This window comes from Canis lupus, chromosome 31 (genome assembly GCF_011100685.1).
Source record: "Canis lupus familiaris isolate Mischka breed German Shepherd chromosome 31, alternate assembly UU_Cfam_GSD_1.0, whole genome shotgun sequence".
Lineage (NCBI taxonomy): Eukaryota > Metazoa > Chordata > Mammalia > Carnivora > Canidae > Canis > Canis lupus.
The window spans coordinates 39404305-39419966 of NC_049252.1; the positions used below are offsets into that span (position 1 = coordinate 39404305).

The 15662-nt window shown below is 59.4% G+C and overlaps 1 protein-coding gene across 2 annotated transcripts in view; it reads left to right on the forward strand.

Annotated features, from left to right (window-relative positions):
- The window catches only part of COL6A2 (collagen type VI alpha 2 chain), a 32574-nt gene that overhangs the window by 7195 nt on the left and 9717 nt on the right, over positions 1–15662 (forward strand). For both annotated transcript variants that reach the window (XM_038581693.1, XM_038581694.1), the window contains exons 2-18: positions 7485–7624; positions 8456–9051; positions 9203–9223; positions 10794–10859; positions 11529–11582; positions 11668–11712; positions 11971–11997; positions 12212–12238; positions 12376–12420; positions 12796–12849; positions 13155–13217; positions 13547–13609; positions 13766–13855; positions 14451–14513; positions 14973–15035; positions 15172–15234; positions 15583–15645. In XM_038581693.1, coding sequence (XP_038437621.1) covers positions 7486–7624; positions 8456–9051; positions 9203–9223; positions 10794–10859; positions 11529–11582; positions 11668–11712; positions 11971–11997; positions 12212–12238; positions 12376–12420; positions 12796–12849; positions 13155–13217; positions 13547–13609; positions 13766–13855; positions 14451–14513; positions 14973–15035; positions 15172–15234; positions 15583–15645 — 1542 coding nt within the window. In that variant the 5' untranslated portion in view covers position 7485. The remainder of the gene's footprint in view (positions 1–7484; positions 7625–8455; positions 9052–9202; positions 9224–10793; positions 10860–11528; positions 11583–11667; positions 11713–11970; positions 11998–12211; positions 12239–12375; positions 12421–12795; positions 12850–13154; positions 13218–13546; positions 13610–13765; positions 13856–14450; positions 14514–14972; positions 15036–15171; positions 15235–15582; positions 15646–15662) is intronic.

A 15662-nucleotide genomic window follows, 5' to 3' on the forward strand; every position in this document is an offset into this window, starting at 1 on the left:
TCTGAATGTCCAGTTTTCAACAAAAGAATCAAAAAGCACAAAGAAATGAAAGTATGGCCATTCAATGGAGGGAAAAAGACCCTAAACCAAGAGAAACTTCCTAAAAGAAGACCCGATGGTGGACCTAGTAGCCACAGACCTGAACACAACCATCTTAAAGATGCTCAAAAAATTAAAGGAAAGCATTAAAATAGTCAAGAAAATGTCTGAATAAAATGGAAATATCAATAAAGAGAAACCTATGGTAGAATTCAAAAAGAAATAATGGAGCTGAAAAATATAATAACCAAAATGAAGTCTTCATTAGAAGAATTCAAAGGCAGATTTGTGCAGAAAGAAGAAACAACAAGCAAAGTTGGAGATAGGACAATACAGATTGTTGAGCCTGAGGAACAGATAGAAAAAAGATTAAAGAAAAGTGAGAAGAGCCTAAAGGACCCACATGTCGTATGGGAGAAGAGGGAGAGGTGGCAACAGAGAAAGTATCTGAAGAAATAATTACTCAAAACTTCCCAGTTTGATGAAGACATGAACATAAGATCCAAGAAGCTCAATGAACTCCAAGTAGATACATTCAAAGGGACTCAGTGAGACACATCATCCTCAAACTATCAAAAAACCAAGACAAAGAAAAAGTTTTGAAATCAGATAACAAGATGTGATTCATGATATCCACAGGATCATCAATAAGATTATCAGCAGATTTCTCATCAGAAACTTGGTAGACTTGCCTGATAGTATTCAAGGTGCTAAAAGAAAAATCCTATCACCCCAAAATTGTATATCTAGCAAAACTGCCCACCAAAAGCAATGGTAAAATTAAAACACTCCCAGATAAACAGAAGCTGTGGGAGTTTGTGACCGACCACCAGACCTGACCTACAAGAAGTGCTGAAGGGGGTCCTGCAGGGGGAAATGAAAGGACGCTAGACAGTAACCTGAAGGTCTCAGTCAAGATCAACACATGAGCAATCATAAAAGCTAATTTATCATGGTAAGGGTATGTGATTCCACAGAAACTAATGCATTAAAACTAATATTTGGGGGGATCCCTGGGTGGCTCAGCCGGTTTAGCACCTGCCTTTGGCCCAGGGCGCGATCCTGGAGTCCCAGGATCGAGTCCCACATCAGGCTCCTGGCATGGAGCCTGCTTCTCCCTCCTCCTGTGTCTCTGCCTCTCTCTCTCTCTCTCTGTCTATCATAAATAAATAAATAAATCTTTTTAAAAAATAATAATATTTGGTTATGCTTTGAACACACAAAGTATAAAAATGTAGTTTTGTGACAGTAGTAACTAAAAGATGAGGATGGAACCTGTACAGGAGCAGAGTGTCTAATGTTGAAGTGAAGCTGGTGGGCACCCACGGGGGCACGGTCAGTTGAGGATCTGACTTTTGGTTTTGGCTCAGGTCACAGTCCTGGGATTGAGCCCCGAATCAGGCTTCCTGCTCAGCGGGGAGTCTGCTTCTCCCTTTGCCCCTCCCTCCACTTGTGCTCACACACACACTCACTCTCTCTCTCCCAAATAAATAAAAAAAATCTTAAAAAAAAAAAAAAAGTGTGGGCCTGAGCCATGCTGCCTGGCTGTTAGCTGAGTGCCCTGAGCAAGCTACCTACGCCGGGTCTCAGTGTCCTCCTGGGTGAGGTGGGAGTTGGAAGAGGACCAATGCCCTGGGTGGTGTAGGCCTTACAGGACGTAGCTGGCATCTGACACACAGTAACCGTAGATGTTTCCTCATCACTTCATCTTTCCTATATTTCAAAGACCTTTGGAATTCTGGAATTTATGTGGGTGTAGGTGAGATTACTCCTCTGTTCAGCCACATGGAGAGCCCCCATCCCAGGACCCCTTCCCTGCTCTGAAGGGCCACGTCTTACCTCCTCGGTTCTGGGGGACCCGACGGCCTGTCCCACCACAACCCACAGAGGCCTTGTTACTATGATTTCGTGGTATCATTTGCCCTTGAAAACACAAGTTCCTTCATCACCCCTTATCCCTGGTCTTTCTCAGCTACTCTTATTTATTCTGCCTTTGAGTCATTCTGTCAACACGTACAAGCAAAACTATGTCTTGGAGATTCTAGTCAAAATTACATTCAATTATAGACTGAGCTAGAAATAACTCATATTCTTCAATATCGTGTTTCTCATGCAGAAATAATGTTTGTGTCTCCAAAGTGTTCCTTAGAAAAAAAATTTTTTTTAAGATTTTATTTATTTATTCATAGAGACACACAGAGAGAGAGGGGCAGAGGCACAGGCAGAGGGAGAAGCAGGCTCCGTGCAGGGCGCCCGACATGGGACTCACTCCAGGGTCCCCAGGATCAAACCCCGGGCTGCAGGGGGCCCTAAACTGCTGCGCCACCGGGGCTGCCCAGAAAATTTTTGAGATTTTTTTTAATAAGTCTTGCCCTTTCTTTGATTCTTAAGTTTACTCCTTAGCTTTATGTCGTCTTCGTTGCTAGGGTAAATACTCTGTCCATTAAGTTTCTTAATTGGTTGTTGCTGGTGGAAGATAATCTATAGCTTTTTCTATATATTTTCTTGTAATTTTTTTCCATCAGCAATGGATGTTTCAGGGCTCCCTTAAAGCAGTTACATGATTCTCTTTATGTTAATGTGCCTTTTGTTACCGTACTTTGTAGTGTTGCATCATTGTGTGTCTAAACTGACTTCACCCAGTTTGGGGGCAGTCATCTTTGGTATGCTAATGGATTTTATTCTCTAACCTCTGTTAGGAATTTTGCAACTGTATTCAAAAGTGAAATTAGTCCACAGAGTTCCTTTTAGGTATTTCTTTTATCACGTCTCGGTCTCAGGTTTTTCCAAGTTTAACAAAAAATTGAAAAGCTTATCTTTCTGTGTTTTGAAACAGGCCAACTGGCAGAGACTATTTGTCCCTGAAGCTGCAAAAGAACTCACCCAAATCCCTGTGGGCCAGAGCCTCGGGGCGTAACCTCCTGCCGGTGTTTCCAGCCCTGCAGGGCAGAGTCCAGTCCATTCCTCACCTCTTCTCAAGACGTTCCCAGAACGTGGTCTTTCACATTCATTAGCTTAGAGCTGCACTTGCCGTGCTCTTAAAAACCTTTTTCACCTATCATTCTGTCACCTTGCTCATTCCTAAATTTGTGTATTACTATATTTATGCTTCATCACTTTTATTTTTGATTAGATTTTTCTACTTTATTGGCCTTTTCAAAGAACCAGCTCTTAGATATATTTATAACTCTACTGTTGTGTTTTTTTTAATCAATTGGTTTATTTCTTATTCTTTTCTTTCTCTTATTTTCCTGAGATTCATTTTGTTAATTTATTTCTGTCCCTAGCTTTTCAACTATGTGCCTAGTTTGTTATGCTGGTTTCCTCTCTTACCACATAAAGCATCTAAGGCTATGTATTGTCCTCTAATTATAGCTTTGGTCTTCTCATATTTGTTTTTATGCATAACGTTGTGTTTTCTCACTAATTCTTATATAGTTTTAACAAAAGAAAGATGGGGTTTGGTTTTGTTTTGTTTTACTTCTAGGTATTTTTGGGCAGCCCCGGTGGCCCAGCGGTTTAGCACCACCTTCGGCTCGGGGTGTGAACCTGGAGACCCGGGATCGAGTCCCATGTCAGGCTCCCTGCATGGATCCTCCTTCTCCCTCTGCTCGTGTCTCTGCCTCTGTGTGTGTGTGTGTCTGTCATAAATTTTTTTTTAAAATCTAAAAAGGGAATGCATCCTTTAAAAAAAAAAAAACTTCTAGGTATTTTTTTTCTGTCTTACTAATGCACATTATCCAAATCCAAATATTTAGAAAATGCATATTCCCTACTTGTTACTATCAAAGTTCTATAAAACATGACATTCACATCCTCTTTTTTGTTACTTACGTGATCTGTCCACAAGTTTCAAAGGTGAGTTAAAGTCTTCTATTATGATTGCAATTTGTCAGTTTTTCTTCAATTTTTCACCACTTTTGCTTTATACACTTTTGTTACGAAACCCAATACATAAAGACTCCTAACTAGACTGTAGCCTTTATCTCGCCCTTGGCAGCATCTCTCGCCCTCTGTCCCACTTCGATGGGTCCTCACGCTCCCTCATCACGGTCCTCTCTGTCTCGCCCTTCCCTGGTTTTCTTTGTACTGTCAGTGACAGCCTATGTAGTGTGACTCTCACAAACCTCATCCAGATGGGTTTTGTTTTTTGATCCAATTTAGGAATATTTCTCTTTTCTTTCTTTTTTTATTATGGTATGGTTGAAATATATTGACTTCAGGTGTAGAGCAGAGTGATTCGACAGTTCTGTGCATTCAGCTATGCTCGACCACCATAAGTGTAGTCACCGTGTGTCACCACACAAATGCTGTTACAATATTATTGACTGTGTTCCCCAGGCTGCACTTCTCATCCCCGTGACTCATCTACTTTATCACTAGAAGTTTGTGCCTCTTCATCCCCTTTATCTACTTCGCCCACCCCACCACCTCCACCCTGGCAGCCACCAGCTTGTTCTCTGTATTTATGAGTCTGTTTTTGTTTCTGTTTATTTGCTCATCTGTGTTTTAGATTCCCCATATAAGTGAAATCACAGGGTATTTGTCTTTGACTTATGTCTTTAGCTTAATATTCTCTAGGTCTATGTTGTTGCAAATGGCAAGATCTCATTATGACTGAGCAATATTCTGTTGTGTGTATGTGTGTGTTGTGTATACACATAAACACACGCATATATGTGCCACATCTTCTTTATCCATTTTTAAATTTTAATTCCAGTGTAGTTAACATGCAGTGTAATATTAGTCTCAGGTGTGCAATATAGTGATTCAGCACTTCCATACACCTCCTGGTGCTCATCACAAATGCCTTCCTTAACCCTCATCACCCACTTTACCCTCTCCCCACCTCCCCTCTGGTTACCATTAGTGTGTTCTCTACATTGAGTCTGTGTTTTGGTTTGTCTCTTATTACCCCTTTGTTTTATTTCTTAAATTCCACATATGAGCGAGATCATATAGTTCTTGTCTTTCTTTGACTGAAATTTCACTTAGCATAATATCTTCTGGTTCCATCCTGTGTCGTTGCAAAAGGTGAGATTTCATTCTTTTTACAGCTGAGTAGTATTCCAGTGTATGTGTGTGTATAGACCGCATCTTCTTTATCCATTCATCAGTCAGTGGACACTTGGGCTGTTTCCATCGTTTGGCTACTGTAGATAATGTGGCTATAAACATCGGGGGGCATGAGAACATTAGTCTTTAACAGAAGAGTTTAAAATATTCACATATATTGTCAACTGATCCATGTGATATTGTGCTTTCTGGCTCCTTTTTCCTTCCTTTTTTATATTTCAGTCTATTCAAGGGTCTTCGCTCTTTTTCTTACCTTTATTCATTTCTCTGTTGTCTGCAGAATTCTTTTAGGAATGGTATGTGGGTGAGCCCATTTATACCTGTGACGTTTATCCTTTGCATGAAAGCTAAGTTGACTAGGCAGGTATCTTGGGGTCATTTTATTTTCCCCGCAGAAGTCTCCAGTTACCTGTCTCATTGGTTTTCTGTGTACAATATTGTGGAGGAAAAGTTTGAGGCCTACATTAGTTATCTATTGCTATGTAATAAATTACCCCAGAACTTAGAAATTTAGAACAAGAAGCATTTGCTACGTCACAATTGATTCGAGTCAGGAATGGTGTGGCTGGGTGGTTCTAGCTCAGGGTTCCCCTAGGAGGTGCAGGCACAGTCCTGGGGATTGTCCGGGGCTTTGCTCACCTGCTGTCTGGGCTGAGGATGTGCTCTACCTCGGCTCACCTGCCCGGCAAGGCTGCCTGAGTGCCTTCGTGTGCCGCTTCCTCCCTGGGAGCAGCCCAGGAGAAGGCCAGACAACAGCCCCGGTGTCTCCTGTGAGCTGTCGTCTGCACGCTGACCTGTTGGCCATACAGGCCAGTGACAGCTGAGCATGTAGGATTTCCTAAGAGTGTGAGTACCAGGACACATGGCTATTGGGCCCACCTTGGAGGCTGCTCACAACACCTAGATGATTCTTCCCTCTGGGTTTGTTTGTTTTAATATATTTTTCGTTGCTGCTCGTGTGTTTTCCTCCTGGGTAGATTATTTTTAGAATTCTTCATTTCGTTTGGGAGTAGCATTTCTCACCAGTACACCTTATCATGGGGGCCTCTTTAATTGAGTGTGTGTGAGCGTGCGTGTGATGTGAGGTGTGTGTGCATACGCATGGAGGGCTGGCAAGTGCACAACCACCTCCCTACCACAGCAGATGGGACAGGACTCCCTGGCTCCCACATGGGGGCAGCAGGGTGAGGGGCAGTGGGGGCCAAAGCTGTGCCCACGTCCCAGTGCTCAGCCCCCACCAGCCCCCAGCCCCACCCAACGATGTCCCACATACCCACATTGGCTGTCACCTGTGGTCGATGGCTCTGGACCTCTTTGCTCTGACTGTTGTGGCCTGACTTCCTCTTGGCTTCCAGGTTCTCTAGGGCCCCTGGCTGGCCCCTCCCGCCACCTTCCCAGCCCCTACCTCAGCCACACACCCCCCACCCCCAGCTCCCCTTCCTCTGACAGCCCCTCAGTCTGACTGCCTGCATCACCTCATGCAGGAAGCCCTCCTGGATTCCCCGGCACACCCACTGGGCTTGCTTTAGTCTGTGCAACGGTCACACCTGGCCGGGTCCCAGCCTCTACCTGCAGAGTCAAGGCCTCTTGACCTGACCATGGACCTCGGCTGGGGAGGCAGGGCCGGCCTGGCCCCTCCTAATTATGCCAGGACCAGCTCCCCTCACCTGAACTCAGGCGACATAGAACCTTATTCCGCCCCCAGATTCCATCCCAGACTCCATCCACCTCCTCTCGAACGCATTAGGGGCATCACCAGGAAAAGTGCGCCGGCCTGCCCCGGGCCTCGGCCTTCCCGCAGGGCTCCTCAGGCCCCCGACCCCAGGCCTGCGGGCCCAGCCTCCCTGCGCCCCCACTGGCAGCCGAGTGCGGGCGGGGCAGCGTGTTCCTCGGGTCTGGCCCTGCTCTGGGGTCCCCGGGAGGCAGCGCCGCGTGTGTGAACCGAGTCCCACCTTCCCCTCCTCGCGTCCCCGGAGCCCCCAGGCCCCAGGCAAGGCGGGCAGCAGGCAGCGGGCAGCCTCCAGTCCCCTGGACACGTCGGGGACAGTGACCCGCCCAGGGAGGCATCCCCGCCGGGGGCAGGTGTCCCTGGGGCGGCTGGCATGGTGCCGAGCCCCCCGCCCGTCCCCGTCACCGCCCGCCGACCCCCACGTGCTCTGTGGTCGCCAACGCGCACCCCTGGCGTTCCCGCTTCCTAAGCACCTGCGGCTTAGCGCCCGCAGCCCCCAGAGGGCCACGAGGTGTGGCTGGCCGCGCAGGGGCGAGGGACGAGGGCGCCCCCACCGCGTCACCCCCGCCCGGCGGAGGGCCCAGGGGCGCGGCGACACCCGCGAGGGCGCTTGTGCAGCGGCGGCTCCTCCGTGTTGCAGGATGTCGGGGCGCGTGGGTGCCGCCAGGATGCTCCGAGGCCCCTGCTCCGCCCTCCTGCTCTGGGGGCTCCTGGGGGCGCTGCATGCGCAGCAACAGGAGGTCGTGGCGCCCCCCACCTCCGACAGAAACAGCTGTCCAGGTACCTGCGGGGCTGCGGCCGCGGGGGGGGGGGGGGGGGGCGGGGCCAGCGTCCCGGCCCAGCATCCCGGCCCGGCCCAGCATCCCGCCCCGCATCCCAGCCCCGCCTCGCACCCCGCCCGCCCCGCCCCGCATCCCGACCCCGCCCAGCATCCCGGCTCTGCCCCCGGCCCGGCATCCCAGCCCCGCCCCACTCCCGGCCCCGCCCAGCACCACAGCTCCGGCCCCAGCATCCCGCCCCGCCCAGCAGTCCCGCCCAGTATCCCGCACCCCAGCCCCGCCCCGCCCCGCATCCCAGCCCCGCCCAGCATCCCGGCCCCGCCCAGCCCAGCATCCTGTCCCGCCCAGTATCCCGCCCCGCATCCCAGCCCCGCCCCGCACCCCAGCCCCGCCCCGCACCCCGCCCCGCATCCCGGCCCCGCCCAGCATCCCGGCCCCGCCCAGCCCAGCATCCCGTCCCGCCCAGTATCCCGCCCCGCATCCCAGCCCCGCCCCGCACCCCGGCCCCGCCCAGCATCCCCGCCCCGCCCAGCATCCCGTCCCGCCCCGCACCCCGCCCCGCCCAGCATCCCGTCCCGCCCAGCATCCCGTCCCGCCCAGCATCCCCGCCCCGCCCAGCATCCCGTCCCGCCCCGCACCCCGCCCCGCCCCGCACCCCGGCCCCGCCCAGCATCCCCGCCCCGCCCAGCATCCCGCCCCGCCCCGCACCCCGTCCCGCCCAGTATCCCGTCCCGCCCAGTATCCCGCCCCGCATCCCCGCCCCGCCCCTCATCCCAGCCCCGCCCCGCACCCCGGCCCGCCCCGCCCGCCCAGTGACGCGCCCCGCCCGCAGAGAAGGCCGACTGCCCCATCAACGTGTACTTCGTGCTGGACACCTCGGAGAGCGTCACCATGCAGTCGCCCATCGACAGCCTGCTGTACCACATGAAGCAGTTCGTGCGCCAGTTCGTCAGCCAGCTGCAGGACGAGACCTACCTGGACCAGGTGGCCCTGAGCTGGCGCTACGGCGGCCTGCACTTCTCGGACGCGGTGCGCGTGTTCAGCCCGCCCGACAGCGACCGCGCCTCCTTCACCAAGAGCCTGGAGAGCATCGTCTCCATCCGCAAGGGCACCTTCACCGACTGCGCGCTGGCCAACATGACGCACGAGGTCCGGCGGCTCAAGGGCAAGGGCGGCGTGCACTTCGCGGTCGTGGTCACCGACGGCCACGTCACCGGCAGCCCGTGCGGCGGCATCAAGCTGCAGGCCGAGCGGGCCCGCGAGGAGGGCATCCGGGTCTTCGCCGTCGCCCCCAACCAGAGCCCCAACGAGCAGGGGCTGCGCGACATGGCCAGCGTGCCCCTGGAGCTCTACCGCAACGACTACGCCACGGTGCGCCCCGACCTGGACATCGACCAGGACACGGTCAACCGCATCATCAAGGTCATGGTGAGCGGCCCCCGCCCCCCGGGCCGGGCCGCGCGAGGCTCTGGGACTCAGTTTACCCCTCTGCGCCCTCCCGCGGCGCCGCCCAAACTGCCCGCCCCCAGCCCCCAGCCCCCAGCTCCGGCTAAGGGCCTGCTTTTTGTCTTTCCTGCAGAAACATGAAGCCTACGGAGAGGTGAGAGGCGTCGCCGGTTCCTGCCGCCCGGCCCGGTGCTGCCCCTGGGCCTCTGCGGCGCCCCCCGGGGCGGGCAGCCAGACCCTCCGCTCGCGGGGCCTGAGGCCGCTCAGCGTGGACCAGGGGCTGCTGGCCGGAGGCAGGCGGCGCCCCAGGGGTCGCGCTAGGGCCGCCCTCGAAGCCCCAGGCCGGGGGGGGACGGGCCGCTGAGCTTCAGCCCTGGGCCCCCGACGTCCCCCGTCCCTGTCCCTATGCAACCTCTGACGTCCTCCCATCCCCATATGTTCCCCAACATCCCCCATCCCTGATCCCATACATCCCCCAACATCCTCATGTCCCCATATATCCACTGATGTCCCCCATCCCCATATGTCCCCCAACATCCCCCATCCCCGACCCCGTACATCCCCCGACATCCCCATGTCCCCTGTACATCCCCTGATGTCCCCCATCCCTGACCCCGTGCATCCCCTGACATCCCCGCATCCCCCAATGTCCCCCGTCCCCATATGTCCCCCGACATCCCCCATCCCTGACCCCATACATCCCCCGACGTCCTCACATCCCCGTACATCCCCTGACATCCCCCATCCCTGACCCCGTATATCCCCCAACATTCCCACATCCCCATGCATCCCCTGATATCCCCACATCCCCCAATGTCCCCCATCCCCGCATCCCCCAACATCCCCCATCCCCGACCCCGTACATCCCCCAACGTCCCCACATCCCCATGCATCCCCTGACATCCCCCATCCCCGACCCTGTACATCCCCGGACGTCCCCATGTCCTTGTGCATCCCCTAACGTCCCCCATCCTTGTCCCCATGCAACTCCAACGTTCTCCCGTCCCTGTATGTCCCCCAACATCCCCCCTCCCTGACCCCATACATCCCCCAATGTCCCCTCATCCCCATACATCCCCTGACATCCCCCATCCCCATATGTCCCCCAACATCCCCCATCCCTGACCCCATACATCCCCCAACATCCCCACATCCCCATACATCCCCTGACGTTCCCCGTCCCCATATGTCCCCCAACATTCCCCCATCCCTGACCTCGTACATCCCCCGACATCCCCACGTCCCCGTGCATCCCCTGACATCCTCCATCCCCATCCCTGTGCGTCCTCCCGACATCCTCCCATCCCCTTGCATCCCCTGACATCCCCGCCTCCCTCAACGTCCTCGTCCCCATGTGTCTCCTGACGTCTCCCGTCCCCATACACACACCCCCAGCTCACAGCCAGGAGCCCGCACTCCCCACCCAGGGGCCCCTCCAGCAGCGCCCTCCCCTAGCACCACCGCCCACGGACACGGGGTGGGAATCCCACGCACAGGTGGTGGCCCGGACAGGCGGGTTCCATCCCTCCTGCAATCGCTGTTGGACCTTGGTTCTCCCAGACGTGGCCAGGGTGTCTGCGGGCTCCGGGGGCTCCTGGGCACCTCCCCCATCGGCTCGTCCCTGCGGCCCCTGCTCCCGTCGGCCGCCCAGGGCTGCCCCCACCCCCCCACCCCCCCGGCTCTGGGCGCCGACCTTGCTCAGCACCTCTTGCTTCTCGTTTCAGTGCTACAAGGTGAGCTGTCTGGAGATCCCCGGGCCCCCCGGCCCCAAGGGCTACCGCGGACAGAAGGTAAGCCGCCCCCCTCGGCTCCGCACGTGGGGCCGGGAGCGCCGTCAACCCTCGACCCCGGAGACCTGAAAGTCTTGTGTAGCTCCTTCCAGTTAAAAATGGCGTTTTTTGAGGAAAGCGGAAACACTTTTTTAGTTAAGATTTGCCGTGGGAATGTCCTGGTCATAAGGTGAGGGAGCTCGAGCAGGACATGAAACGTGAAGCGGTTCTGCTGGTGACGGGGCTGCTGACTGAGGAAATCACCGACTTCCGTGGCTTATTAAATACGTGGCTTCCAACTTCCTTACGAAGTTCTGTGCCAGGGCCTCAGAAGTGCCCGTGGTGCTGTCGGCCCCAGCGGAGGAGGCCGGGGAGCTGCACCGTGGGCGGGGTGTCCCTCCGGAGCTCCCCAGTTCCCTCCTCAATGTGGCCCACGTGCGGCCGCCAGGAGCAGGACAGGTGCTTCGGCCGCCCGCCCCGTCCTGCTGGCCCTGCCACCCACCCCAGCCCAGGCGTGGATGTGCCCTGGGCCTCCGGGGGGCGGGGGGACCACGGTGGGCGTCCAAGGGGACACAGAGGAGCCCCAGAGCAGGACACGGCAGTTCAGAAGCGTCTGCCCACCTGCCGGCTCCGTGGTCTGCTCGCCTCCTCCTGCCTTCGTTCACCCCTTTGTCCATCATCTACTTTTAGGGCGCCAAGGGCAACATGGGCGAGCCAGGAGAACCCGGGCAGAAGGGTCGCCAGGTGAGTGTCCTCTGCACCCCGGCCCCGCCGGCTCCGATTCTCCAGGACTGGAGTTCAGCCGCCGCTGTTTGTTCTTCGTCCACAGGGAGATCCCGGCATCGAAGGCCCCATTGGCTTCCCAGGACCCAAGGCAAGTTGCTGGCCCCCCGTCCCCGGGGCTGCGGTGGGGGGACCAGCCCAGGGCAGCCTGGGCCAGTGGGGGCTGCCCCACAGGTCGGGAGGTCCCTGCCTGCCCTCGCCCCAACGCGAGAATCCCAATATCTGGAATTCTGTCCCTGAACCGAGCACCCCCCACCGAGTCCTGGTTGTGTGTCCCCGGAGGCTGCCCCCCCCGCCCTGGCTGTCCCCGGAGTAACCACGGTAACGCCGCTCTTGCTTCCTACCTCAGGGTGTTCCTGGCTTCAAAGGAGAGAAGGTGAGACCCCCCCCTTGGCCACCGCTCCAGCTCGGCGCCAGCCCCCAGCAGCGTCCGTCAGCGAGCCTGCAGCCCTGATTGGGGCTCAGTCCCCAGCGTCCTGCGGGCGGGGGGTGGGGGCGGCCCTCTCTGGGGTCGAGGGCAGACCTGGGGCCCGAGGCAAGCAGCGTCCGGGGGCCACCGAGCTAACCCGCCTCGCTTCCCTCCTGCACAGGGTGAATTTGGAGCCGACGGGCGGAAGGTAAGCGGGCCGCGGCGGTCGTGGGGGCCGTGGGGGCCGTGGGGGCCGTGGGGGCCGGGCAGGTGGGCGGGCAGGTGGGCGGGCGGGCACCCCCCTTCCCGCTGCTCCAAGCGCTGACCGCTGACCTGTCCCTCCAGGGGGCCTCAGGCCTGGCCGGCAAGAACGGGACCGACGGACAGAAGGTAGAGTGCGTCTGGGGCCCCCTCCCCGGGCCGGGGTGCATCCCCCTTCTGAGGTCTGGGAGTGAGCAGAGCCTCCCCGAGCCCTCGGGTCCTTGCCTGGGCCGCTTCCGCAGCGAAGGAGCAGCGTCCTGAGAGCCAGCGCGCACGTTTGTGTCTGAGGACCGGCCGCTGGTCCCGCTGGGCTCCGGAAGCCCGGCTCTGGCCTGCGTGCGGGCCACACACACGTCCAGCCACATCCAGGGGCCTGCGGCCACCCCGTGGACGCCACCCTATGGTTGAGCCACTGGAGGCACAGCCGTGTGCCCGCTGGGGGTGGCGGGGGGCACTGGCCCACCGTTCACCTGTCACCGCCTGACCCACCCTGTCCCCCCTCAGGGCAAGCTGGGGCGCATCGGGCCTCCTGGCTGCAAGGGCGACCCCGGGAGCCGGGTAAGCGCAGCTGTGTCCCTCCTGGGGTTCTAGCCCTGGCTCTGGGAGACGCGGGGCGGGGGCGGCGGGTGGGGGCAGCGAGGGAGCCGGGAGTCCCTTGGCGTGCACCTTGCCTTCAGCCTGCCTCCTGCCCCGACCACCTCCCCGGGGCTCAGCCAGAGTCGTGGGCACACGATGAGAGGTAGTCTCGGGGGCTTCTGGGTGAGGGGGCGGTGATCCCCGGACGGGCTTCCAGCCCCGAGCCCCGGGCGGGGCGCACAGTACGGGGACAGGAGCCCAGGACAGCCCCGTACCCCGTCTTGCAGGGACCCGACGGATACGCAGGGGAAGCCGGCAGCCCCGGGGAGCAAGGGGACCAGGGCACCAAGGTAGGCCGCCCGCCCGGGCCGTGGCCTCGAGGGCAGCCTGGTGGCTCTCCTGCCTGCCGGGCCTGGGGGTGGGGGCACGGGGGCCGCCGGTCCTAGGAGCCCGCAGAGGGCCGGTCCCTGCAGACGGACACAGGAGCAGGAGGGTCAGCAGTGCCGCCTGAGGGGCTGCAGGAGCAGGGGGGTTGGGGGGGGCGCTCACACTGCAGGAGCTGCCCGAGGCCCAGCCCCTGTCCTCCTGGGCCTCCGGGGCTGCGTCTCTCACCCGCGCAGCCATGGGGGTCCTGAGGCCCGCAGCAGACGGTGTGAGGCTGATTTCTCCACTTTTCCAGGGAGATGCCGGCCGCCCGGGACGCAGGGGCCCCCCAGGAGACAGCGGGGCCAAAGGAAGCAAGGCAGGTGCCCCCGGCGGGTCCCCGCCCCCCCAGCCGCCCCCCAGCCGCCCGCGCCCTGCCTGCCGGCCCGCCCTCCCCATGCTGACAGCGGGGCTCCGGGCCCAGGGCGCTCCGCGGGGCCCCTCCCGCTGTGGCTGACGCGTATCCTCTCTGCAGGGGTATCAAGGCAACAACGGGTCCCCAGGAAGCCCCGGCGTGAAAGGAGCCAAGGGGGGACCTGGGCCCCGAGGACCCAAAGGCGAGCCAGTGAGTCCCTGCTCTGCCCCCGCGGGCTCTGCCCCGCCTGCCCGCCCTCCCGCTCTCACCCCATCTGGGCCTCTTGGAGCCCAGCGCCCGCCGGCCGTTCCCCGTGGGCCATGTTGTCCCCCCTTGCGGACACTTGGGATGGGCCACGGAACAGGTGCGGGTGGGGCAGGCCCCCACTGGCTGCACCCCTGCCTGGCGACCGGCCTCGTGCCCCACGTCGCCCTCCCAGCAGGACACCCCGTGGGCCGGACGTGCCCTCAGGCTCACCCTCTGCGGGTCCCACCTGGCACCCCTGCCTGCAGGCCCGTGTCCCTCCGGATCTCACAGAGCGGGGCCCCGCCCCAGGCCTGGCCGGCCCGGAAGTGAGCGGGGTGACCATGCTGATCGCGGGTCCAGGCTGGGCCCGGTCACGTCGGCTGCACCCCCCCACTGGCCCCGTCTCACACCCTGACCACGAGCCCCGCATTTCCAAATCCTTGGCTGCAAAATGACTCGCCCCCAGAGCCCAGGTCGGGGCAGAGCAGAGCCCAGAGCAGAGCGTGGGCCCCACGCGGCACCGCCACCAGGGCCCCCTGACACACACTGTTCCCCGCAGGGGCGCAGGGGGGACCCAGGAGCCAAGGGCAGCCCGGGCGTCAACGGCCCCAAGGGTGAGAAGGTGAGTGAGGGGCAGTGTCCACCGCGTCTGCCTCCACACAGGTCTCCCCACCGTGTCGATAGGGCCCTGGGACCCAGGAAAACCAGCGACCCCCTCCTGGGCCACCCTGGAAAACAGAAGTGACCCCAGGGTGCCCGGGGGCTCAGTCGGTGCGGGGTCTGCCCTCGGCTCAGGCCGTGACCCTGGGGTCCTGGGATCGAGTCCCACATCGGGCTCCCCGCTCACCCGGCGGCCCGCTTCTCCCTCCGCCCCTCACTCAGGATGTCCAGGTGGCAGGACCACACAAGGTGTGGGGGGAGGCCTGGCAGGAGGGGCTTCCTCCTCTGGGACGTGGGTGGCGGTGCCGTCCCTGGTGCGTGTGACCGAGTGAGCAGGGCTGTGCTCCGGCGCCCCCTCCATAATCGGGCCCCCCTCCCCGCCCCTCCACCTGCCCGAGACTGACTTGGCCTCTTCTCACAGGGAGACCCTGGCCCGGAGGGTCCCCGGGGTCTGGCTGGAGAGGTGGGGAACAAAGGAGCCAAGGTGAGTGAGGCCGCCCAGCTCCTGGCTGGAGGGGAGCCTGGGGCCTGCTTCCCCCTCCCTGGACGTCCTGGGGGACAGCAGGGGCCCGGCCCCACCCAACCTGCAGTGATCACAGCGGGGTCTCCTTTCCTTCCAGGGAGACCGAGGCTTGCCAGGACCCAGGGGCCCCCAGGGGGCTCTCGGGGACCCGGGGAAGAAGGTCAGTGGCAGGACGCCTGGGAGGGCCCGGTGGCTCTGGGGCCAGCCCCCCCCGCCCCCCGTAGGGCTCCTTGGGTCCTCCTGCCCGCAGGACGCTGCCCCGTGGCACGCTCGGGCTGCAGCATGGGGTTGGGGGGCAGCTCACGTGGTCACCCTGCCCTGGGGGTCCAGCTGTGCAGGCAGGAGCAGGAGCAGGGGTGGGGTGGGGGCCAGGATGGGGAGTCCGGGAGCGGGGAGCCGGGCCAGGAAGCTGGGGCTGCCTGGTGCACAGGGCAGCAGCGTGGAGGCTGTGTCGCTGGACGCGGTCCGCCCCCCATGGGTGCCGACCCCACTTTCTCTCTGCCCTCAGGGATCTCGGGGAGACCCCGGTGACGCCGGTCCCCGTGGAGAGTCAGGACAGCCTGGTCCCAAGGTTCGTCCCTACCCTCA